Source organism: Rhinolophus ferrumequinum, chromosome 12, assembly GCF_004115265.2.
Source record: "Rhinolophus ferrumequinum isolate MPI-CBG mRhiFer1 chromosome 12, mRhiFer1_v1.p, whole genome shotgun sequence".
NCBI lineage: Eukaryota > Metazoa > Chordata > Mammalia > Chiroptera > Rhinolophidae > Rhinolophus > Rhinolophus ferrumequinum.
The window spans coordinates 67631476-67658271 of NC_046295.1; the positions used below are offsets into that span (position 1 = coordinate 67631476).

General features: G+C 48.6%; 1 protein-coding gene across 1 annotated transcript in view; it reads left to right on the forward strand.

The window, feature by feature from the left end:
* Positions 1-26796, forward strand: part of PAPPA (pappalysin 1) — a 234916-nt gene that overhangs the window by 183057 nt on the left and 25063 nt on the right. Inside the window, 4 exon segments of the mRNA XM_033123868.1 lie at positions 4638-4848; positions 5518-5689; positions 14128-14275; positions 19434-19543. Coding sequence (XP_032979759.1) covers positions 4638-4848; positions 5518-5689; positions 14128-14275; positions 19434-19543 — 641 coding nt within the window.

Consider the following 26796-nt stretch of genomic DNA (forward strand, 5'->3'; position numbering starts at 1 on the left):
ACAACCCTCACTGTGGCTGATAGTAATTCTTCATCAAAGGGATTCAGACCCTTCTGCCATTGCTTCTCTGCTGACTTTGGTGGAGGGGTCTGGCCCTGCTGTGGAGGCCATCATTTTGATAGCTCTTCCCTCAAGAATTCCGGGATGCAATTCCCAGGCCCCACACTGACCCACGAGGACCCTGTGGTTCTCAGCATCATCCGGGGCTCAGACTCCAGGTCGGATGCCTTTGCTTGGATCTGCTGGCAGCAAGGCCTGGGGGGCATCCTGTTTCCTTTCTCCTGAGCTCGTTAACGCCCACCATCTCGAGAGGCGAGGCGAAGAATTGATCAAAACAATTTGCCCCCCATTATTTTGTTTGCTTCCCTTTCCTCCCTTCCTCCCTGTGTATTTCTTTGCCCTGCAATATGGTTTAAGCCAAAAGAACACTAGTTTTTGAATCAGATGGACCAGGGTTATACTCCTGGTTCTGTTCCCACTGCGTGATCTTAGGTGAGCAATTCACATCTCTTGAGCCTCAATACCCTCGTTGGTAAAACAGGCTTAGCAGTGCCCACGGAAGGGTCAGATGGAGGAGTATAAGAATGCCAGAGCCAGAGAATGTGCTTAGTAAGTACTCATCTTCCCAAGAGGCATCCATGTGAGGACTTCTGCAGTGGCTGCTCTCCAAGCCCCTGACCTCTTTGTCCCAGGGAGACCTCAGTCCTGGGAGCTGTACAGACGTGCTCTGTGCCCCTTGTTCCTTCCAGGACCCAGAGGTTAGAGTCACTCATAGGGTGAGCAGCCACCACCCAGGACAAGCTGTCAACTGTAGATCTTGGGAACCTGGTAGAGCACAGGTATCACCACAAACCCACTTACCTCTTATATGCCAAGTGAATTTTTCTTGACTTTGACTTACACTCTAAGCCCTCTTCAAGATGTATGCAAAATATCCCGGAGAATTCACAGCCTTAGAATCACTTCTGCCAAGGTCCTTTATCAAAGGAACACTATCAGCACAGACAGAACCTACAAAAACACACGTGGGAAAATCATATTCTCAAGTTAAAAAAAAAACAAACTCAAAATCAAAATCATAAACGGGTCGTGGAATGGCTAAAACAGCAACATGACTTACATCACCGCACTTCCACCTGACCGTGTTGGGTCTCCTTGATATTGACTACGGAGTCGGGAGTTTCTAAAGTAAGCATGCCCTCATCCTACAAAGACCTTTTTCAAAGGCCTGCTTTCTACTCTGGCTCTTGTTGCCTTTTCTATGTCGGCTTTGCCTTTCTAATGACCTCAGATTTAAAACGTGGTCTATGCACTAGTTTCCATGTGATACCCAATACTGTTGAGCCCCTTCTGACTTCTTAGACTTCACTGAAGCCGGGGACCTGAGGTGGGTGGGCGGGGAGCCTGGCCACATCCTCCAGTGCCCAGCAATTAACCTTCTTGCCGGCCCTCAGCTCTTTTCATCACCCGTCACCCTCTCCATTCAGAATCCTGCCACAGCCTCCCTCCCTCTAGGAATTCCAAATTCTCTTTCCTCTCTCAGGCAGAGGCCCTTGCCTCTTTCTCAGAAGCATATAAGCCAGGCCCTGGAGTGTTTAGCTTTATCCCACAGGTCTCTTCGGGCATTTTCCCACAAACAGGAATTTTCATACAACTCCTAAAAGAATGTTTCATCTTATAGTCCTCCTTTTGGATTCTGCCCTAAGTTAATTTCTATCTTAAAGATTCTCCCAAAAAGTCTTGGTCTCCTGGTTAATCTTCTAGATTAAGTAATAAAAATAGGCACATCTCTTTTGACAGTGTTACAATTATGTTAATATTCATTAGAGATTGAAATTTCTTTAGGCACCTTTGTAGACAAGCTCAGCAAGATTTATTTTCCAGACTTTAAAAGATGAATAAATGAAGGTCAGGTTCACATAACCTTTTGGAGCCCAATCTCTGACACCAGCACACTTCCCCACATCAAGGAACTCCAGGCTCAGAAATGCCTTCACCAGTATCCTGAGTCATGTTTCCCTAGGAAACACAGGTGAGGGAGTGAGAAAGGGAGGTGTGGAAGTGACAGAAGCATCAAAGGTCTCTTCTAAAGCCAGTGGCCTCTGTGGGCAAGCAGAGCTCAGTCCCTCGGTGGGACAGGGTAGAATATTCCTCACAGTTATTGCACCTCTGGAAACTGACATGTTAATCTACCCACTGCATCACTGGCTGAGTGCTACTTCCAGGGTCCTTGATACCTCAGGACTGTGAGCTTGTCCTGGGTGCGGGCAGAACACGCATCCATGACCAGGACAAAGGGCCTCCGGCATAGGGTTGCAGGTACAGTAAGCATCCTTCAGAGTATAGTGGTCAGTACCGAGGGGATGTGGGCAGGGCACGGACAACATGTGTCATGCCCTCCTTTGTTCAGGGCCTCCTGGTGGGTGCACAGTAGTGACTGCAGCTGGGGCCTGGAAATCCGGATTCCGCACAGTTCAGTGTCTGCGTCTCCTGGATTTTGTTTGTTGAGGGGCGGGGGCATGTCCATGGTCCTGAATCCCCAGTTCCTGCTTTAGCGTGGTTCTTCTTTTGACTGCGGTACAGAGCTCACTCCTATTTGTCCTCTCCCAGAATTTACATTTCTGCCTACACTTTCTCTCTTGATTCCCATTTTGCAGTTGTTAGCTTATCTTGCCACAGAAGAACCGTGACTCTCACTTCACAGTTTACTATTTGCATAGCGGATAGGGTATACTTTTGAGTCTCGACACTTTTTCCACAGATATTTTATCCTTCCTGGAAAATTTAAAGAGGGTGTTCTCCCTATACCTTTTATAACGTGCCTTCCCCCTAAGTTTTTGCTATGCCTGGGCGCCCCAAAACACTGTCCCAATCACAAAAGCAGCGCAAAAAGCAGTTTGTAGTCTCTGGTGTTCTGGAAGCCTGTGCTTTATGGAAACCAAATGCATTATCCTTCCACACCCTTTACTCCTTTTATTGATGTAGAAATATCTAGTTTGTTTTGTAATATCACAATTTATCAACATGGAACCCTCTGTGGGGTTTATAGACACTAAATTGTCTTGTGCTCACCAGATGAATCATGCTGACACAGAAGAAGAAAGAAGGCAATGAGTAGGGGTAGAGGAGTCTATGTGAAAATTGCACAATACTTTCTTCTTTCTCCTGTTTATTTTCTCTCCACAGTACTGACCACCTTCTAGCACATGAAATAATTCACTTCTTGGTATAATTTCCCATGTTCTTACCCACCCCATTAGAATATAAGCTCCAAGAGGGCAGGGTTTGAATTTTTTTTTTCTTTCAAACTTTGTCCCCTGCTTTGTCCCAATATAGAAAAGAGTAGCCGGCATATAATGAACACTAAATAGATGGTTGCTGAATAAATGAAGGCCTTTGTGCAACTCACGTGGTCCTTTTAGATCTACTGAAGGCAAAAGGTTAGGAAGAAGGGAGAGAAAGAGGAAGGAAGGGAGGAGGAAGGGAAGAAGTTAAGGAGGGAGGGAAGCAAGTAAGGAATTTGACAGCATTTTTCCTGGACCCTTTTCATAAGTGTTGTTTCATTTTATCTCATCACGGTGAAAGGCAGGAGCAATTGTTTTCTTTCTCTAGATAAGAGAGTTGGGGTTTGACTCTCTCAGAATAGGGAATACAGGTTCTGTTGAGTTTATATAGCCAACTTCCCATTAAAAATAACAACTATCTTTGTAGTGACGCAACAATGTTTTTAAGCTTTTCAGTGTTGTTTTTTACTAACTATGAGAACTTGGTCAAGTCACTTTACTCTCCGAGTCTCTATTTCCGAATACAAAGTGTCACACTAAGAGCCCGACTATGAGAATAAATGAGATTGCACATCAAAAACACTCAGTACATAGTAAATGTCAGTTTCGTCCCTATCACTCCACCCTCCAACCTTCAAATCAGACCTTCCAAACTCCAAATCCCAGAGCCTCCCACGTGCTTCCAGCCCTGGCTGTCAACACCATTCAGTAATAACCAGGAAGGAGAGCGTTTGATTGAGAAACCCAAGTTTTAGGTCCATTCCTAATTGTCTTGGGGAGGTTTGGGGCAGGCTGTGTCGGTAATATACGACCTGGCAGTGAAAAGCCTAACTCCCCGTGTTTTACTTTTATTTGCAACGTTCCCCATCAGGCCAGCTTCCCGATGGTAATCAGCACGTCTGTCAGAGCTGGCACGGGCTACAGGGGAAGTGCTGCTCTCTCAGCTGCTTTGGCAAAGCTTCACTAACTGGGGCCTGAAAAGGAAGTCAGCCCTTCAGATACCACGATGCTGTCACTTCCAGGCACGAGAGGAGCTAGGATACATACAGGGGTGCAGGGCTCCGAGAGGAGCGCCAGCTTGAGGTCACGGAGGACACAGTTCAGAAGCAGGAGTCAGGAGACTTGGGTTTTAGTTCATTGGAGACAGGGGTTAAGTCACTCCCCAAGCTATATCTCTTTTTCATGGCAGCTCTCTGGATCTCCCTAGGTTCCTGAGTTGTGAATGGAAGGGTCTGGAATTACATGTGGAAGAGCCTCTGGTTCTTCAAGTTGGCTGAAGTCCAGGCAGCCCGTGAATTGGAGTGACTCTCCGGAATCCCCCATCTGTTAACCCTGCCTGTCTGTTTCCTCCAGGGAATAACAGCCTTCTGACCTGCATGGAGGACGGGCTATGGTCCTTCCCGGAAGCCCTTTGTGAGCTCATGTGCCTAGCACCGCCCCCAGTGCCCAATGCAGACCTCCAGACGGCCCGGTGCCGAGAGAACAGGCACAAGGTGGGCGCTTTCTGCAAGTACAAGTGCAAACCTGGATATCATGTGCCCAGCTCCTCTCGGAAATCAAAGAAGTAAGTGAGGCTGCAAACAAACTCCCAGGTTCTGGGGAGCTAGAGAGCCAGGTGTGGCTGTCTGATGAGAAGGAAGTGTTCGTTTCTTTCCCAGAGGCGATACCCACCATTCACCCTATTCTGTCCTATGGGAATCTAGAAGGACATTGTTAATGACTGCCTATTGGCTGTGTGACCTTAGACAAGTGACTTCACTTCTCTGGGCCTCTATTTTTCAACAATGAGATGAAGATAATACTAAGTTCCCATGTAGGATTGTTATGAAGAATAAATGAGGGTGTATATGTAAAGTGCTTGCAAAGTGCCTGGCACATAGTAATTGTTCAATAAACGGTGAGTGTTAATACCATCAGTGTGTCAGCACCCATCAGAGCCCTCTGAAAGAAAGGAAAAGGACAAGGGCTAGCAAGGCTTGAATTTTATTTGAATTCCCGGGTAAACTACAACAGAGTCTGAAACTCTGGCTTGCCCCTGTTGAAGGAGTTCCATGAATGAGTTTTCCTTAATGCCTGCCCATGTTCCCCAACACCAAATAGGACAGGTCGGGAATCCAGACTGGGAAAGCGAAATGGGAGGCCAGGGGCTACAGAGGAACTGGGGTGTTTTGGTAAAGTGTGAGTCTAGCTGTTGGGTCCTTGAGATGTCTCTTTTTTTATCTCTTCCTTGAAGACGAGCCTTCAAGACTCAGTGTACCCAAGATGGCAGCTGGCAGGAAGGAGCTTGTGTTCCTGTGACTTGTGACCCACCTCCACCGAAATTCCATGGGCTCTACCAGTGCTCTAGTGGCTTCCAGTTCAACAGCGAGTGTAGGATCAAGTGCGAAGACAGTGACACCACCCAGGTGAGACTCCTCGAACTTGAGATCAATGCATTGGTCCTTATCCTCTCTGCTTAACAAAGACCAACGTATATTTTAAGAACCAGTTCTTCTAGGACACTCTACAGATGCCAGGATTCCATGATGGTTGTATCACCAACGCAGAATTTAAGAAACTGGGTTCTAATGATCTTCCTTTGTAATCTCTCTGTGCCTTCTTTTCCTCCCTATAACACCATGCTTTAGTTTTTCAGAGATTCTTAGCTTTGAAAAAAAATGAGTATCGGAACCCTTCTGAAGGAAATCATATATGGAATCCCAATGTATGAGCTTGATCAAAGTTGCATTACTGTGATGGGAATGACCAAGGCTCTTTTGCCAGCTTTCTACCACTATCCCCTCTATATTGGTCCCTGAAGTATTTAAAATCCCAGGACTACCGCTATCTTAAGACATTAATTAGCTCCTCAAGCAGCACGAGAAAGGGAGCCATATTTAGACTAGAGGTACAGTTTTGAGAATACTATGGAAAAAGGGAGAAAAGGAGATGGCAGGGATTACATTTTATCTTAATTCACATGTAACTGAGAGAAAGCCCAGCACTCCTGCCTGCTCTTGTTGGAGTTCTGTGAATGAATTTTCCTTAATCCCCACACACAAACCATCCCCTACACCCAATACGATGTGTGAGGAGTCAAGAATGGGGAAGAGAAATGAGAGGCCCGCTGGCTCCAAAGAAGACCAAAATCTGTAACAAGTTTCACCTTCACAGACCTAATCAGGGTTGATCCCCCATGTCTCATAAGGGTGCAAGGTCTTCATCCAGGTGAGGTCAAGTTCAGCAGCTGGGCCCCAGTGCAGGTTTCACCCTCAGTTAACTCTTATTCATCTTTATTAGTGTCTACCAAACACCAAGCACCGCCAAACCACCATGCTCACCTCCTCTCACTCAATACTCCCCACATCCAAACAGTTAGTAAGTTCTACCCCTTCTCCCTCCAAGACATCTCCTGAAGCTGACCTCTTTTTTCTCCAGAGCTGCCACCCTAACTCAGGCCACCACCGCCTCTATTCCGGGCCACCTGCAGCTTCCTGTCATCTCCCTGCTTCTATGCCCTTACCTCTCTCCAGTCCACATTTCTGCCAGACTGGTTTGTTTAGAGCAGAAACCTGATCATGGCAGTTCCCCTGTGACCAGCGACTCCCGTGTCCCTTAGGATAAAATCCCTACTCCTCAGCGTAGCATTCAGTCCTCACCTCCATTCCCAATAAGGTGGATCTCTCTTCTGCATTCTCTGTTAAAGAGCTTCTCTCACCATTTCCCGCTGCCTCACTTCTTTCACAATTCAGCTCAGCCACCCCTTCCTCCCGGAACCCTTCCTTGATGTCCCTTCCACTGCCGGGCTCAGTGTCCCTCATCAGGGCTCCCCCTTACAGCACTGGACACAGTTCCTTTTATGTCCCTCATCACAGGCTGTGAAATCCTTGACCGCATCTTTAATCTTCCCTGTGTTTTCAGCACTTAAGACAAGGCGAGGTACCTAGTAGGTGCTCAGGGAGTGACGGCATGAGAAAGAGCTGCATGAACATCCAGGCCAATCTCCTCGTTTTCCAGTTCAGAAAACTAAGATTCAGAGAAGTCACTCAACCACCCAAGGTCACACAGCTGGTGTTGGCTGAGTCAGAATCAGAACCCAGGTCCCCCCGACTGTGGACAGACTGAATCCAGTAGGTACACTCATCGATGTCTGTGTACCCGAGTCATTCCCATTCTTGACTGCCAGGGAAGCAGAAGCCCATGCTGGAACAAGCAAAGGCCAGAGATTACCACGGCCTCACGCAGGCTGCTCAACTTCCCTCTTACTCCCTTATGTAAAACTGTTGCTAACAGTTACCCCGACTACTGAGCCAAATAATATTCTGGCCGTGGTCATGTTATCAAACTGAAACCCAGTCTGCCTGGGGCTTGCCAAGTACCTTTCATGGCCAGTTTGTATTTAAAGGAGAGGAAAATGTAAATTTATCAGACGACTCAAGCGGTTCTGTTTGGCAACTGGCGGAGAGGCTAGACGCAAAGGAGCAGGGTATTGCTTGTCGGCTCAAAGAATGAGGGAACGCGTGCCAAATGGGCTCCTAATACAATTGACGTTGCTAGTTTGTACTGCAAATGAATTTCCTCTACCCTCAGACCAAGGGACGGAGAGCCAAATCTAGTATTCACCTCAGATCCCCTCTTGCTGCCTGTAAACACAGCAGAAACGCATGGCCCAGAGCATCTTGAATCAAACAGCTCGTAGGGAGCAGGAATTCTTTGCTTTCCAAACAAGATCCAGAGCCTGGCAGAGAGGACAGAGGCTATTATAGGGGACATTCACATTCTCTCCCCCACTGCCACTAAAAGCAAATTAACAAATAAAACCTCCACTTTATTCGTTCCTTGGGAGCCGGTGTCATGCTGGATCTGGTGTCTGAGTTCGAATCCTGGCTCCACTGCTTACTAGCTGGAGGACTTGGGCAAGTTATTTAACTCTTTAAGCATCGGTTTCCTCATACATCAAATGGCCCGGGTGGTAATAACACCAGCTACCTCATAGTTTATTTGTGAGAATTAAGTGAGGTGATGAGTGTAAGGTGTGTCTGTGAGTAGCCCCTGGAATTGTGCAGTGCACAACTTATACCACCAGATACGGCAGCCCTGGGGAAGGCACAAATGAACTAGCCCGCCTTTAAGTTCACTTCTAGTGGAGATAATCCCTGGTCCTCCATGTGGTCTCCTATAGAACCTGAAAACAAAGGCAATGGCTTCAACGTTAGCCCCAGAAAGTCAGAGAAGTGGGGGCAGCCATCATGCATGAGGCCAGGATGTGTAGTTGGGAGACCAGTATGAACCACTAGGAAACCTGATCTCCTACTCAAGTAAACCTATAGAATACATAGATTCTCTAGACTAGCGCTGCCTGGTAGAACTTTCTGCTGTGAGGAAAAGGTTCCATATCTCTGCTATGCAATATTATGGCCACTAGCCATGTATGGCCGTGGAGCACCTGAAACACAGCCTGAGTACCTGAGCAGCTAAATATGACATTTTATGTAATTTTAAGTAGCTCAAATTGAAATGTAAACAGCCACCCTTGTATAGTGGCTACCATATTGGACAGTTCAGCTGTAGACTTTATGGTACGATCCAGTATTATCCCTGTAAGCCAAGACACAGAACCTTAATAATAATAGCTTTTTAAAAATTTTGAAGCATTTCCCTCATGCCAAACTGGTGCTGCAGACTTTCTCTGATTTTGACAACTCATAGAAAAACTTTGTAAAAGAAACCCTACGCCCATTTTACAGATGAGGAAAGAAGGCTTGGGAGACGTGGTGCGTGCCCATGGTTCCCAGTTCGTAGGGAGTGTTGACTGACTGACTGCCTAACCCTGCTGTTCCCGCTGCCTCCAGACATCTAGTGGCAAAGGGCAGGGATTCCATCCCCAGGGGACTGGGGAGGAGTGCTCATTGTCTCAGTGTTACTCCAGCTCAGATGCTCTTGAGCTGTCCGAGGCGATAACTCAGGTTCAGTTCTGCGTGAGAAGCACCGGGAGGGCTTTGGAGGGGATTAGGGGAGTGGGCCGTTTCTGGATGGGGAAGGGTGTGTGGGAGATGAATTCACCGAGGCTGCAGCAAGAGAGGAAAAGGCTAGTAGGTGCCTGGTGAACAGTCATGCCCTCCAAGATGGGTTTCGGCAGCTGAGCGGGAAGAAGAGAGGAAGGGTGGGGCCGGAATCAGTACGGCACCCAGTTCATTACAGGGTCACAGAGGGTGCCTGTAAAAGCCTTTCTGCCACTGGTGGTGGACAACTGGCCCTGCCTTTATGGGTTCTGCTATGGACACAGCATGGCTGTCTGGTGCAATGCCGCCTTTGCAAGAAGGGGCCGCTTCCAGTTTCAGGGTTGGTTAGAGTTTGCCCACGCACCCCAGGCTTCCTAGAGGAAGTCAGAAACATTACAGACCCATATGATACTAGTGTGGTGCAGCATCTCAAGAGATCCCCCACTGCAACCCGCTTGGTTTGTAGATGGGACCACTGGAGCCCAGAGAGGGGAGGGACTTAACCCAAGTCCCAGAGCAAGTTCCCAGCAGAGTCAGATCTTAAAGTGTCAGATCTCCTCACCAAGTCATCACACAAGCCACATTTTCTGCCCGTTCTTACTCCTGGGTTGACATGTCAACCCTGTACCTAACTTAGGGGAAACAAATGCCCGTGAGGGCATTGACTGGGAATAGAGGCTAATAAGTAACGGCAGCTGCCATGTATTGAGCATTTACTACACCCCAGTTGCTGGGCTAAGTGCCTTACACAGACTGCTTTATGGAAGCCCCACAGCATCTGGCATTACTGTCCCATTTTGCAGATGAGCAAACTGTGGTTCAGTGAGGTAAAGTGGTTTGCCCCATGTTTATACAACTAGGAAGTGACAGAACTGAGGTTCCTGATAATAGGTCGGTCTGCCTCCAAAGCTTAACTCTTTATATCCTGCACTGCACTTCTCGCTTCTGCGTTGCCCTGATGCTGCCATGATTCTCCCTGTCACTATTTTGTTCATTTTCATTTCTGCTCGGTAGAAGTCGGACTCTCTGTCTCCCCTCATCTCCCCTCCGCTCCCTGCCTCTCCTTTCCCCTCCATGGTAGTAAAGTCAGAGGCTTACAGTCAAGAGCTCTGGCTCTAGCATTGGCACCCTACACGACGGGGCACGTTACCTCCCCATTCTGGCTGCCGCCATTTCTAAAATGTGGGTGATGGTTTGGTTGATTGTGAAGTTCCCCTAGAGACAGTACAGTCGAGCAGTTAAGAGCCTGAGCTACTTAGACAACCTGATGTGTGTGTTAAGCAATAAACGCTTCACATACACTAACTCACTTCATCCTCATAATGACTTTTTAGGAGTGGATGCCATACCCATTTAACAGTTGAGGAAACTGAGGCAGAGAGAAGTTAAGGCACACAGATAGGATGTTGTAGAGACGGGACTGGTACCTCGGCAGTATGGCTTACGTCCGTACTCTTAACTATTACACCAGCATCATTTCAATACTTAACTTTCCTAGCTGAGCCTTAGTTTCCAAATCTGTAAAAGGGACATAATTTATACTTGAGTGCATTGTTAAAAGGATTTTGAAATGTGCAGGAAACACTGGGTGTATAATAGGTATTTGATCATATAATTATTATAAGCCTTCAGCTTTTTGTGCACCTGTGTAGTTAAAGAGTTCAAGAGAGCCCAACATGCTTTTTTGCAGACGGATACACAAGCACAGAGAGGCAAAATGTTTTGCTGAGGGATGTTCAGCCCTCTTGAGTGAGATTTCACCTTAGTGTGCAGAGTTGTGCGTTCAGAGCCAAATACACCAGTGGGCTCCCTGCCTGGTCTTCCCAGATTGTGTGCTCTATGTCAGGTCTTCTATGGTCCAATTAGACTCAACTTCCAGGATCTACCCAGAGGATCTGCTCTCAGTGGTAGGCAAGTCCTGACGGCACCACGATCTAGTCCTAAAGGAGGTTTTGAAAAGCCAGAGAGGTTCCAGAAAGGTTGCGATGTGCAGTGGCACAGCCAACGTATGGAGGTGGGCAGCAAGAGCATCATGCAGGAGAGACAAGGTGACCTCCAGACCAGAAGGAAGGACATGCGCATAGCAGGAGACAGGGCTGGACGTGTCGTCTGAGTTCCATTGTGGAAGCCCTGGACTGCCAGCCTATGAGCATGCCCTGTTAGGAAGGCCACGGCGTCTTAGCAGAAGGAGTTTTTTTTAAAGCAGATTTAGTCAACAGCCGAAAGTGCCAGATGAACTGGGCAGGAGGGAGAGAGAGACTGGAGGCAGCAAGAGCAGAGCATTTATGCTCCCACCTTTTATGGTGGAGCCTTCCCAGTTTGAAATTCCCCAAGCAGATTCCAGCTAGTTCTAATACATTCTCGGCTGCAAACCGAGCTCCCCAGCCAGTTCTGGCCCACGTAGTGCTGAGGTCTGCAGCCCTTCAGGGGCTGGAGGCCAAATGCATCACAGGCTCAGGCCAAGGCTCCAGGAAATTGGGGTCAATTTCCTACTCCCTCGAGGGCCCAGCAGAATCATGGGGCTTGGGGCCTGGGGCACTGGGAGGGAGAGTCGGGGTTCTCTGCAGCCACAGGAAGCTGCCTAAACTTGCCCTGAGCTCACACAGAACCTCCTGGGGTGGACTCTGCAAGTCGTCCTGCAGCTGCACGCTCAGGATAGGCCACCCTTGTCCCATGGCCACAGAGGTTTCCACTGCTATCGGACCTTCCTCAGGCTGGCCCAGGAGAGGCCCAGAGAGGGGGCCCCTTTCGTTTCTGAATCCTGTCTCTTTGCAGCTGTTTTCTCAGACAGCAGAGCTTCAGCCTGTATCAGCCCTTTCAAAGAGTTTATTCATTTCCTCATGCTTGCACTCATTCATTTATTCCCTCATTCACTCATTTGTACATGTACACACTTTATTCATTTATTTCCGCATCCAGGCATGCATTTACCTTCTTGTTTATTAAACAAATGCATTCCATAACTCTCTACCTATTCACTGATCTTTTGTTAAACAAACAGTTCTCGAATGAACAAAAATATCTATTGAGAGATGAATGAATGGACTTCGTGGCCGGGACCCATTAAAATCATGGTGGAAGGCCCCCAGGGCATGGAGCTGAACAGGGCACCATCCTCGGCCCCGAGGAGCTCATCATCTAGGTGGGAACAGATGATAGAGAGGTGACGTGTGTCAGAGACCTTAAGGTGGAACGCTCTGCATTAAGACAGGATGGCTTGTGCCAGATCACGCATTTGGGCAAGAAGTCAAGGAGGAGAAAATAGAAAGAAGGGGCAATGAGAGCAGAAGCATGGCGGTGCGCAACAGCTTATGGTGCATTCAAGAATGCAGGCAATTTAAACTGAAGTTCAAGGTTGGTGGAGGTGCTGTAGGGAGCAATGAGCAGGAGAGTTAGGCAGAATCAAGGTGGAGGGGGCGGGCTCTGGAGACCATGGGTGCCATTCCACATACTGTCGCACTAGGAGAGTACGGTCAGCTCCTCTGGCCTCATGTAATTTCTCTTTTTATCACAAGCTTGAAAGAGGGAAAGTATACAGCTTGCTTGCAGATAGCTCGACCCTCTGTGCAGAAACCATGCATGGTTCTCCATTTCTGAAGGGTAGAGTCCAAAAGTAAGCTGAAGTTTAAACCCCCCCACCTTGTTGGCCTTAATAGCTCACCCTCCCCCGGTTTTCCCCTCTGGGTCACAAGACAAGAAGTGTGTGTGTGTGTGTGAGTGTTTGCAGGGGGGCTTCTGCTGTCACTATACTTCTTTGCATTTGCACATGACCTTTGGCCTTCCAGAAATGTCCATCCCTGTTCTATGCATCCTTGAAAACTCTTTTCGATGTGTCACCTCCTCTAAGAGGCCTTCCCTGCTTGCCCCCTCACAGCCGGTGACCCCCTGTGTACTCACAGCACTGCCACTGAGCAGTCATAGTGACGGGGCTGACTGACAGCTTGCATGGCTGTCTTTCTACCTGGCTCACTGAGGCAGGTACTGGCTCGCTTTACTTTTGGACCTCACAAACCTGGGCACAGACTGAGCCTAAGAAATGGTTTTTGAATTCAGGGGCAGTTCTGAAATACCTATAGAGCTGGACCTCCCATTAGAATCTTAAACACTGAAAGGAGGCTCTGAGAAAGGACCGTGTCTGCGAGTTGCTTTTGCCTACCACTTGGCAGAAGACTGAGGAACTATATGCTGCCTCTTTTAAAGAATTGAAGGGAGGGCCCAGATAAAAGTACCCCCACACCACCCTCTTAGTGCCATTATTGCTGGAATGGAATGGAATGGAATGGAAATGGAAATGGAAATGGAAATGGAAATGGAAATGGAATGGAATGGTGCCTAAGTAAGAAAGGGCTGGGAAAGGAGAGGAAGGAACTGCCCTGGAAGAGAAAGCTCTCAGCTGGCCCGAGGTTACCTAGTTAGCATATGGCAGAGTCCTGCCATGGGCTGCTTCCTCATTGGCTGAGAGGAAGCAAACTGGTGTGTGTACCTACCTCCTCAGGAACAGCTCCAGGACCCAAGCTACCTTGTTAAAAATAACAACCAACAAAACAAATCCCTCTGATTGAAATCTCTAAAATAACACTAAGCCAGGACTTAGGAAACCTGGGAGTTAGTCTCTCTGGGAAGCTTTGAGCCAGTTTCTCCCTACATCGAGTCCTCCCTCAGTTTCCCCATCTATAAAATGGAGATATTAACAATGTCTCTATTTTAGGGTGATTGGGTTTCCACCATTGTTAAGAAATTGTTTGGCAATCCTTTCAGATCTCTGGGGAGATGAGACATGGTTTCTCTTTTCTTTTGAGAGGCTTATTATGTTGAGAGAAGGGGTTCTGTCTTGGTCCTGACTGTGTTTCTGTGGTGTTCAGGGCCGTGGGAGCAATGTCATCCACTGCCGGAAAGATGGCACCTGGAGTGGCTCCTTCCATGTCTGCCAGGAGATGAAAGGCGAGTGCTCAGCCCCGGACCAGCTCAACAGCAACCTCAAACTTCAGTGCCCCGAAGGCTATGCCATAGGTATGATGGGTGCGCGGGGTGAGCCGTGGGAGGGGAAAGACCTTCTGGAAACTCAGCCTAGTGCCTCACTGGGTAGTTGGGTGCCTCTCCCGTGTGAGACCACTGGGAAACGGAAATGGATGAGAGCAGACCCTGTCCTCCCAGAGAGAGTTAAGGCAGGAATGTGGGCGAAGCAATGGTAGGGGATTGTACATAGTCAGGGAGCACAGAAGAGCTGGTCAGTGCCTCAGGGGACACACAGGCTCTCAGAGGAAGGACACTTACACAGGGATTTGAAAGAACTTGTTGGGCAAGACAAGACATTCTAGACGAAAGGAACCATGTGACGGGGGAAGGAGATAAGAACACACATCATATTTAGGAGAGCAATCGTGGGTCAGTGTGGCTGCCTTTATTATTTATGTGAAAATTTGCATAATACTCACCACTGATGAGTACCTAGTAAGGGTCAGGCCCTGCATCAAGCACTTTAGAGACTTTGTATCTTACCCTTTCAATAACCTTCAACAGCTGAGAAAATTGAGACTTGGAGGGCTAACAGAACATGCCCCGAAGCCTGAGATCTCTCCCAGTCCAAAGCCTGAGTTCTTTTCATGGTGTCTCAGTTGCCTCCAAACTGAGGAGAAATAGCAGTTTCAGAATCCTGTCTGTGTGGTGATAGGCCAGTCTGCAAAGTACGCATAGTAAGGGGAGATACCCTGGGGTTCAATGCCAGGGATTTGCCTGGTTGAAACCAGGCGTCTGGACAGAGGCATTAATCACAGGCTCCGAGGCTTTCTGGGGAGCTGGGCGTGCATTGAGTCTGACCTCAGTTGAGGACAGTTATGCTGACCTTTTGGGCTGATTCCCTAATTGACCATGATGAAAAGCCCGGGAAATTGAATGTCCTTTCTCATGGCCGGTGTGATTTATGGGACAATCACCAGGGATGTCGGGAGCAGAAGGTTTATCTGTGCACACGCTCACTCTCAGTCACACTGAGCCAACACATCCTACACCCAGCAAAATGAGCGTTACCCCTTGAGGTCCAGAAGCGAAGTCTGGGGTTAGACAGTGGAGAAGGCTGGGGCCTGACCACTGCCTTTTGAAAATGGAAACACATAGCCTCAGGGCACAGTGGTTCTTCAACCTAAATTTAGAGGGGGGATCAGTATTCCCTCCGGCATTTTGTCTAGAGGACTTGCTCCTACAACGGTCAGAAAACACCAAAGTTCATGGTTGTCCTCTCTGAAGATGTAGAAGGTACTTTAAGATTCTACAGAGTCACCAACCTGAAGGACCCTGACAGGAGGCTGCAGAAAGGTGGGATGTCGTAGGGCTTGCCGATACAGACATTCTAGAAGGTTGGGGCAACAGGTGTAGCAACTGTGAGTGGTGTTAGCTAAGCCTTTCAAGGCAACGCTTCTCTCCATCATTTCTGATGGGTGTACGTGGCTCTGGACACGTACCTCTGTGATGGGGCCGCTACCCCCAACTCAGGATACACAAGTGACTGTTCAGTCATACTCATGACTGGCATTAAGCAGGCCCAGGAGAAAAATACTCATTAAGTTACTTGTATTTAAAAAAACTATAAAAACATACTTTCTTCATGTCTACATCCACTGACACATTCAAATATATTCCCACATGCCTAAACACAAGCACAAATGCTAAATAACGAAACATAGACGCAAACATGGCCATCATTCAATAACCTCATGCTTAGCATGTACACATCAGCCAAGTGCCACACACATACATCACCCCCAACACACAGCCACACACAGAACGCACACAAATGTGACACATAAGCCGCATACATCACAGACACAAACACATGCCCCCAAACATATCAAACACACAGAGATGCACAAAAGGCAAACAGGTCTCTCTCTCACAGACACGTACACAAATACATCACGTGGCCACTTTGCACATGCGTTCACACCCACACACACATGAGCCGTAATACCCAGCTCTGGACTTGCCCTCAGTACAGTGCAGAGGTGTGGCAGTAGTGCTCCTTTACCCACTGAGCTTTTTTGTGGTCAAAGCACAAAGGGACACCTTTGTATGACATTGTATGACATTGGCACCCGAATATCCTTCCCCTCCCTGTACCCCAGGCTCCCACTGCCATGCAGACACCCCTATTGAGAATATGGTCATCCAGGGTGGGAGGGGCACATGGGGGACGCTGAGGGAGCAGGAAGAGGGAAGGCAGGTTTCCCTCAGGACTCCCAGCTCCCTCTCCCTTCTCACCTCCAAAGGCCCCTCAGATCCCCCTCCCCGGCTGGGCCCCTCCCAGGGGAGAGCCCACCTATCCAAGGAGAGGGCCTTGATCAAAGGCCGTGCAACAGGGGTGAGGTATGTGCTAGCATGAGGTGGGCTTGGGGGCTGGAGGACGCGCCTGGAGCCACCCAGGGCAGCTTCCTCTGGGCCCCTCCCCACGCAGCACAAGGAGGCTCCTGTGGCAGCTGGGAGCCTTCAGAAACTTGCTACTGCCACCAAGGCTGCCACCCTCCCTGCTCCTCTGGGGAAGGAGAGGCGGGAGCCTGGTGAGATCACCGCTCTGTAATGATGCCAATTAGGGCTCATATATCACAACACAGCAGCCTGGTCCTGAAGCCCAGAGCTGCCCAGGAGTGGGGGAGGGGCGTGCAGAGAAAGAGAAATTAAGACAGGACTGCTACACAGGGCAGCGATGGCCTCCTGTCGACCAGAGCTTTCCTTTTTAGTCCAGCCTCTTGGGATAAGACAGCTTTTGTCTATTTCTCGGAGGCTGCACCTTCTTTGCTCAAAATAATTTTATCATTGCCGCCTTGCTTCGTCCTTGCTCCCTAAAAACCCCTTCAGAACTGATCTCATGACACACACACAGCCCTGAGTTTCTCCGACGGCTTAGCAGTTTTTTTCCTTATTCTCATCACTCTTCGTTTTTGATTTTTTTGCATTCCCCCCATTTCTTTTCTCTCCTCTGGTCCTTTACCCATCTCTGTCCCCTTCCACTGCTGCCGTCCTTTCTCTTCCTTCTGTGTGGCTCCATCGTACTCATCATGGGGCTTGGAAATCAGAGAGACAAGGTTCTAACTCATAGCCCTGTACTTGCCAGCTCTGGGATCTGAGTCTGTGTATTTCACTCTCACCTGTGAAATGGGTGCGATGACACTTGTCTCACAGGGCTGGGTGTGCAGAAGGATGAGCAACATAGGAAAACCACCGGGCAGGGCAGGACTCTCCCCCTTCTGGGCGCAGTGTCCCTATGTTTAAAGTGAAGTGGTTCTAAACATTGTCCTGCACCTGCCACCCTACTCTGTCCCCATCTTCAGTGCTGGTGAGTCTCTTAGACTGAAGAAGATGACAAGATGGCAACAGGAAGGCCATTAGATACATAAACTATATGTGCACATACAAGTATATGAGTACGTGTACAAGTCTGTGTGTGTGTGTACACACATTTACACACGCGCATGTATGCACACATTTGGAATGGAGCCTTTACAATGGCTAATAGAATAAAGTACTTAAAAGAAGACTGGACTGTCTCTCGTGAACCACTCAGAGTTCAAGGGTGGTCTTGGCACTGAGATAGGGGAACGACCTCTGCAAGGCCCTGCTCAGATTCTGATACCTGTTCTTTGCCCACATGAATGAGCAGCTTTTTGGAGTCCTGGGGTCATCTCATGGGCTTGATTTTCAGGAGACTTTAGAATGTGTGAGCTCAGGGCAGGGAATAAATTAGGTGAATTATGGTTAACTTGCCACCCCACAGCTTGAAAGTGAACTCTCTTCACCCAGATATCCCTGGCCCAGGGGCTCTGTGTCTCTCCCCTGTCCCCATTAGTCATCCGTGTCTTCATTGACTCATTATCTGATCATTTCTTTTTTTTTTCCATTTCTTTGTATTCTTTTCCATGTAGTCAGTCATTCGTTCGCTCATCCATTTACATACCCACTTCTAAGATACCTAAACACCTATTCCTTGTGCCATTCATTCACTCACTCACTCACTCATTTCCTCATCCATCTATTAATTATTCACTCAGGGTCTCTTTCATTCATTTCAAAATGCTTATTGAGTACCTGCCATCTGCCATGTGCAGTGTTAGGCTCTGGGCATAGACTGGGGGGCACAGAGGGTGTTGGCCTCATGGATTTTACAGTCCAGCAGGCAAGAGATACAACTATGGATACAAGAAAACAGTCAGCAAGCCAGTGGGAAGGGGTCACGTGACAAGTGCCGTGATGGGTGCCTCTGTTAGGAAAGCATGGAGGTCTTCTCTGAGCAAGTGACACTGGATCCAGGTGACACAGGAAGGGTGCTTAGTAATGCACTCGTTGAAGAAGAGTGGGAAGGGTCTTGAAGGCACAGGGGACGGCCTTGTACAAGGAGAAAGTGTGGGGTGCAGAAGCTGTTGTGTATTCATGTGCTCGCCCTTCACCGGCTGGTGCTTACTAAGCAATCCTTGCATGTTGTGTGCCAGGTTAGGCTGAGAGATGAACCTACCGACTCCCTGCCCTCCCATGGTGTCACCATAACCATGAAAAGGAGGCACGAGGGCATAGGACCAACACTGGAGTAAGACTCAGTGCTCACACGCTGCCCTCACACAGCTGCAGAAATCAGGGTAGACTCCTTGGAGGATTTGAGCTGGGTTTTGAAGAACCGTTAGGATTTGACTATTGAGAAGGCAGATGGCGGGATGTTAGAAAGAGGAGCGAACAGGAGCAGAAGTACAGACGTGAGGAAGTATGGGACCCAGATGGAAAACCAAGCACGGGCTGGCTGGTTAGCCTAACCAAAGCGTGAAGGTTGTTAGCGGGAGATGAGATGGACCAGACCATGGGAGGCCATGAATGCCAGGCAAAGGGGATTGGATTTTGTCCTGGATGTTGGGAACCTTGGAAAGGTTTCAGGCAGAGGAGGAAGAAGACCACACTGGGCTCGGGGCCTATGAGTATGGCCATGGGTGCCAGCTTGGCGACAAGAGAACAGAGTCAGGGAGACCAGAGGCAGCCATGTTGGAGACTTCACTCCTTCTCAATGCCCTCAAGGCTGGGACAGCCCAGTTCCCTGAGGACCAGGAAGTGGCAGTGCCCACGCTGTGTGAGAGCAGTTCCCGGGCATCAGGGGACTGGGGGCTGAGCCGCTCCCTCACACTCTGCTTCCTCTCAGGGTCGGAATGTGCCGCCTCGTGCCTGGACCACAACAGCGAATCCATCATCCTGCCAGTGAATGTGACCGTCCGTGACATCCCCCACTGGCTGAACCCCACACGGGTGGAGGTGAGTGACAGGGGCTGCCCACACGGCTAAGGGGAGAGAAATGACCCTGTGGAACACTTACTGTGCCCTGGTCCTGCAGTAGTCCCTTTACGTATGTTAAATCATCCTCACATTGTCACACCTCCCTGTGGGGTGGGGACTGGTTCCGTCCTTTCTCTAGTCCGTAAGTATTTAGTCCTTTTCTTCTGTCAGGCCCCGTTCGAAGGGCATTTTATATACTGTCCCACTGAATCCTGATGACAGCCTAGGAATAAGGCGAATAACGTTCCTAGAAACGGAGACACCGAGAACACAGAAGTAGAAAGCACAGAATCAGGCCGCGTACTTGTGTCTGTCTGACTAGAAAGTCTGTACTCACAAGGATGATGCTGGCGGCTGCCCTAGTATACGTTCTTGGAAGACCTTCCACCGTCCATAGCCTGGATTTCTGGTCTCTTTCTCCACGCTTTACTGATTTGGTGGAAAGCAATTAATCCATGACATGGGGAACTGTTCACGCCTGTTGTTTATGAAGCACCTACCATGTGCCTGGGCCTCGCACTTAGCACACAAGACTGCATTTGAACCTCAGAATGGTTGTATGGAGCGGGGTGGGAGGCACTGTCTGCATTCTCGACTTGTGGACGGTGAGATCTCAGCAGTGAGTGGTGCGCCCAGAGTGAGAGCGCAAACCCAGGCCTGAGCCCAAGTGTCACGCTCTTCCCTCAGCACCATGCTGGACTTGCCCAGGCTAGGAGACTAGGGAGGCGTTGCCTCCTGGAAGCCAGTGTCATTGCCACATTCATTTTGGAGCTGGCCACTCCTACTTTCCTTTGTGTCTCCTGATCAGTCAGGGGTCTCCAGAACTGATATGGGACCCCACTCTTGTCCTCCAGGGCAGCGTGCATCTCAGGCCTCATGTACCAGCTCTGGGCACTGGCTCCCCACCCTGGAGAAAGTGGGAGAAGGAGGCACGGGGTGCAGGGTGAGGTTCATCTGTGTCTCTCCACCCACCTTTCCACCTGGGGTGCTGGGAGGACTCGCAGTCTGCCTGCCTGCTGCAGATCACGCCCCGGATAGCTGGGCAGAACCCGATACTGGGTGTACTGTTTCTCAAATGAGCTGAGGGCACAATTGTGAGGGCTTACTCAGCACTCTGGGCCTATGGACCTGGCGCTGGACCTGGCCAGCTCCCCTCTGCTCCCCCATGCACCCCAGTGTTCTCCTCCCCTCATTTCTCCTTCCTCTTTCTCTTCTTCTACTGCTCTCTGCCCCATCTCCAACTTTATTTCCTTTTCCTGCCTCTCTTTTCCCTCTTTCTCTCTTCCCTCTCCCAGCACCTCTGTCGCCTTGCTCTGCCTCCCTTTGCCCCCTTTCCCCTCCAAGTTCTGTCTCTGCCTCTGACTTTCCCCCGAATCCAGGAGACAGTCCTGTTTCCCTGAGCTCATGCCCCTTCATCCGTTTGCTCCCCTCAGTCTGCCTTTCCCCATTTGTAACCCGGAGTCCCACCTAGATTCTCATCGCACACCTCAGTGAATGCTCGTGTGCTGTACTCACCCGGGGCATCCACGGAACCCATGTGTCAGAATCCCAAGGACTTTGGAGATCACCAACGCACAGCCCTTCATTTGACAGCTAGAGAAACTGAAGAGCAGAGAGGGAGGGGACTAGGCTTGGGGCATGCAGGAAACAGAGTCAGGATCTTGATCTGGGACTCCTTACTCGCCGTGCCACCCCCCCACCCTGACTCTCACATACCTGAAGGCAGGGGAACACCCCCCCACACAGGAGAGACCCAGGACACCACCCTCGCATCCAGTACTGCAGGGCTTCTTTGCCTGATCCAACCATGTACCCCCAGCCCACCTCCCACTCGGGCCTTTTGCTCTGCCGCCCCCACCCCCACCGTGGGTGAATTCCCACCCTTTCCTCTGTGAGCCCCGGGCACTAAAGAGTTCAGTTATAATTCACTGTGAAATAAATCCAGGGATTTGAAAGCCTGCAAGCCCCCCTCCCCAGTTGCCCACCCGCTGCCTGCCCGCCCCAGCCCCCACCCAGTTCCCTGGTTTGCTGTCCTTTATTGATGCCGGCCTACCGAGAGAGCCATAACGAGGTTCAGACCTCCACTGGTCTCCGGAGGCCTCATTATCCAGGAGGAAAAAAATGTGGTAGAAAAAGGGAGGAGGGCGAAGGGCAGAGATTGATGATTTCCAGGAACACGGCAGGAAAGCTGGCCTCTGCTGCACCCTTGCCCCTTGTGTGGTGAGAGCTGTAGGAATGGAGCTGGTGGTGCAGGCATCGCCAGGCCCACGCAGGCCCTGGGTAGTTCCGCTTTCTGAGGGTCTGCCTCTGAGTGCCAGTGCGAGGGAGACGGTATGAGCAAAGCTCTGCTCCAACTCCTGTCACCTTTGTCCCCAGGGTAAGAAAGTGAGAGGCGAGAACTGAGAGTTAATGGATGCCTACTGTGAATCGGGCATTGGATCAGGCAGTTTCCATCCTTTATTTACACCTCCACCCCCACCACACATGCATGCACACACACGCGCGTCCCCACTCACACCCACACAGACACACACACACACCTATGAAGTGGGCATTGGTCTCTTTGTTTTTCCAGGGTATTGAAATGGAATCTCAGAGATTCCATCTCAGAGATGGAAGCCACTTGCCTAAGAGGAATTGAAGGGGAACCCAGGACAGTCTAATGTTGCAGTTTTCTCCAGCCTTTCTTGAATGTACAGGAACAATAATAAAGGCAAAACATTTACTGATCGCTTACCAGGGATGTGCTGGTACACGGTTAACAACTCGTTCTCCACAAAAAAACAAACTCTGATGTGTAGCATTTGCCAGTTACTGTGGTGTAAATATTGCCACCTTGGCAGATGTCGAGTTTTCCAAGTTGCGTCACTGCACACAAAGTTGGGGAGAGAGAAGCACGGTTGCTTCTGCAGCCCACGCCAGCCGGCTGCAGCCCACGCCAGCCGGCTGCAGCCCACGCCAGCCGGCTGCAGCCCACGCCAGCCGGCTGCAGCCCACGCCAGCCGGCTGCAGCCCACGCCAGCCGGCTGCGCCCACCGCTGGCACTCACTCGTCCATGATGGGCTCTGTTTTAGGCACTTGACATCTATTGGCACGTGTGGAGAGAATGATGACTACTGAGAATATCACCTCTGAGGTTGTGTGTTATGACTAGTGAACCAGAACAGCGACCTTTGTGAAGGCAGGCCTGTGGTCATCTTATTTCCTGTGGTACACCCCTCCCTGCCTAGCACACAGTAGATGCTCACTGAATATTTATGGATGCCGAGTATAGTGACCAAGGTTCTAGTTCAAGCCCAGGCACCTTCTTGCTGTATGTCCGTGGACAAATCTCATCCCTTTTCAAGGCTGTAATTTCCCCATCTGTGAAACGAGAGATAGGCCTAGGTCAAGAGTCATAGACTTATATGCCTGTAGGAACCAGGTAGTTGGGCTGAATGGGTGAAGCAGGCCACACACATCATTTTGTAATATTAAATACCTAGGTGTATTACTCGTCCTTACTATAGTATTTACTATAAATATTTCAGAAAAACTTAAAGAAAATATAACAAATACTCATGTACACTCTACCCAACTTAACAAATAAGACTTTGCAAATACAGTTGGGGTTCCTTAGTTTTTATTTAAACATAACATGCTAATCTTAAGCATAAGACTTGATAAATGTTTCTGTTCTGTCCACTCATGAAACCAGTACCCAGTTGGGATAGGAATATTTACAACTCCCCAGAGAGTCCTCCCCTCCCCGTGCCAGGCAGTGCCCCTTCGTTGGTTTTGCTTATTTATTTTTTTAATTGATGTATAATTGACATATAAGGTTACATTAGTTTGGGGTGTACTGAACCATTTTAGATTTCCTTTCATTAAGAAAAAAAACACTTTTTTCCTTTCATTTTTTTTGAAGTACTCCTCCTTTGAGGCTCCCCACCCACCCCACGCACACCCGTGCACTTTTGAAGGTGATAAGGATACGGAGGACTCATCTTCCAATCTAATAAATGAAACAATACAAACTTAAGGATAGACTGAAATGCCCCTCAGGCTCAATGCTGGAGAGATGGCAGGGAAGGGTGGCGAATGTGGTAAACTGGGGAGAGCGTGTGCTGCTTCCACAGGGGACGGCTCTAGCCGAGTGTGGCAAGGTGGCAAGGGTGGCCAGGTTTTCCATTTTCTCTTGAGTACAAAAATATGGAGTCTTTGAAATATGAAATCTCTCTTCTTTTTTTTTTTTATTGGCAAATAATTTGGACTTCCGTTAAGGTCTTGGTGTGCCAAACCAAACATTTCTGTGGGTTGTGTAGCCTGGAAGCTGTTGGCTTGCAACCTTTGAATGAGACAGACTCTTCTGGCCTTGGGCACCTAGAATTCAGGGTGCAGTCTGTTCCTCCAGTTCCTCAGGAGTACTTCCAATCTGCCCTGCACTTCCACTTGTTCCGGGGAGCTGGGGGAGTTTCCCAATAGAAAATGCAGCTCACCACCTCAGAGGCTTATAATTCCTCTAGGTAAGTAGGACCTTGGATTTTATAATGTCTTCTAGAAAAAGGATGGAAGGAGGAAAGAGAGGAAAAAGAAGAAGTGAGGGAAGGAGAGAGGGATGTAGGGAGAGAATTAAGGGAAAAAAAGGGAAATCACCATTTATTGAGTATCTATAATATATACGTAGGCACTGTTTGTTAGGTAATTCCATATATGCCACCTCATTTTGACTCGAGCGCACTTCAATGAGTTAAATATTATCACCATTTGAGATGAAGACTCTGAAGTACTGAAAGGTTGTCACTGCCCAATTCACATAACAAGTGTGATTGAAACACAATTTGAACTCAGGGCTAATTTTCCGGCATCCATCCTGCAAAGCAACCACCTTACAGTATAGTTCATAAACATAGGCAACACTTACAGGCAAAGGGAAAATGCTACCAAGAGTCTAATGGTTCAGAGTGAATAGTCAATGTATAGAAGGAGATATTATGTGCCCTGGTGGGAAAACCCACAGATGGAGAGATGTGTCCAAAGTCCAGCAATTTCTCATTCATTGGTGGACACTCTCATACATTCATGCATCTGCTCATTTGTTCATTCACCCATTCAAAAACATTGATTGTGTACCTCCATTGAAATGGCGAGTATTCTTCAAACACAAGAGATGTAAGGTGGAAAATGCCTAGGCTTTCAAAAAGCGTACCCAGGAGAAAGCCAAAACCTCAGTAACTGATAACAAAAGGCAAAAATAAGTTAAATGATGTAATTCACTCACAGAGGGTCCTATAAATCAAGGAAAAAAATCAAGCAGAAAAGACTTTCATCTTAGAAAATATTAGGAGGGGTGTCAGGCTGAGCTTCAAGATGAGGGGATTCTCTTCAGATGCTTTCTCACATATCTGGCTCTGGCTGGGGCCCATCTTTTCTGGGATTTATCTTTTAGACACTCTGCCCCCTCCTATATTTGTCTCAAAACCTTTCTGAACCGTGGCCTTTCCATCGGTCAAAAGAGTAAGCTATTTTATACTTACAGCTCCAGGGTCTAGGAGAATTTGAAGGAGAGTGTAGCGTTCAAAGTATAGACCTAGAAATCAGACAGACATCAGTTTAATTCCTGACTGTCATGGCCTATGTGTGTGATTTGGGGCAGGCTGTTTAACTGCTCTGTGCTTCAGTTTTCTCTTGTGTAAACCAGAGTCAAAAATAGTACTTATCTCATAGTTATAGCAAGAATTAAATAGATGAAAGTTCCCAGCAGGGCTTGGACCATAATATTTGCTTAATAGAGGGTTTTGTATTGAGAAGGATATGGATAATGATGATGGGGTTTGTGATGATGAAGATGATGATGGTGGTGGTGGCGGTGGTGGTGGTAGTGCTGGTGTTATAGGTGATGGCGGTGGTGCTGGTGGTGCTGGTGGAGGTGATGGTAGTAGTGCTGGTGATGGTGGTGTTGATGCTGGTGGTCGTTGTAGTCAAGAAGAAAAGACAGTACGTTCTTCCTCTGCACCAAGGCAGGAAATGAAAGCTGTCTTACAAAAATCTGGTCTGAAAGGGCTGTGACTGGGCTAGAGGTCTCACTGGCATCAAGAGGAACAAGCCTGACATTTGAGGGGCCCCATCTGGGATCGCCCAACTTTTGGTGTAAACAGCCTCGCCTTTCCTTCAGACCTGCTGCTTGTCCCCTTTCTCACTTCTCCTCGCATACAGAGGGGCCCTGTAGTGAGACAGGTGGGGCGTGCAGCCCTGAGGAATAGTGGAAAATCCAAACACCTTGGAAAGATAAATAGACTCATGCCGATAGTATAAAAGTCCCTTTTCTGAACTCACGTCAGGTAAACCTCAACTGACAGAAACATTTACAACCACACCAAGACACTCCTACAGACGGATTAAATTAGCTCGCAAATAAACGGGGAGGGATGGGCATCAAATCCCTCGTGGATCCTAACCCTGCTGTTTTCTACTATTTGAACTGTTACCAAGTGCCCCTCCGACATCCCTGAATTTTGGCTGGGAACAGACTCTCAGACCCAGAGATGAACGTCTGGTTAAAGTTTCCCAGAAAATGAAAGCAGGTGATTCTCTCCACTTCTGGCCCCACGGCTGGGAAGCAGGGGACAAGAAAGTAGCTGAGCTGGGAGGAACCCTGGAAGTACTCACGTCCCTTCATTTGGTCAACATGCGCATGTTGGCTGTGCTCCATGCCTGGTCCTGGAGGAAGACAGAGATATCTAAAACCCAGGCCCTGCCCTCAAGAACCTTAAGGAATTGTTCCGGGTTAACCATTTCCACAACATGTATCTTAATGCATTATCATAACAAACCTGTGACATTTTCAGTACCCATTTCACAGATGGGAGAACCAAGCCTCAGAGTGCAAATTTACAAAGCAATTTCAAGTCAGAATTGCAATGACACCTGTTGGGCCTCAGTACTCAGAGTCTTTCCCATATATTACACTGCATTGTGTGTATTGGAGAAGTCAATAGAGGCAGTCTGAGAGCTAGATAGTGGATTTCACATTATAAGACGGGTTGGCAGATCTTCAAGGGAGGTTGTTCGTCCAAGATTTTTAATGTAATTCGGGCTACACTAAACTGGCCCTCTACACTAGACACTGGCTAGGCATTATGAATGTTTGTCTGACGCTCCAAAAGAAAGGAAGACAAGAAAATATTGCCCATTGATAAAATCCTGTCTATTTTGAGAGGGATCCATTCATTCATGTAAATGTAAATATTTAT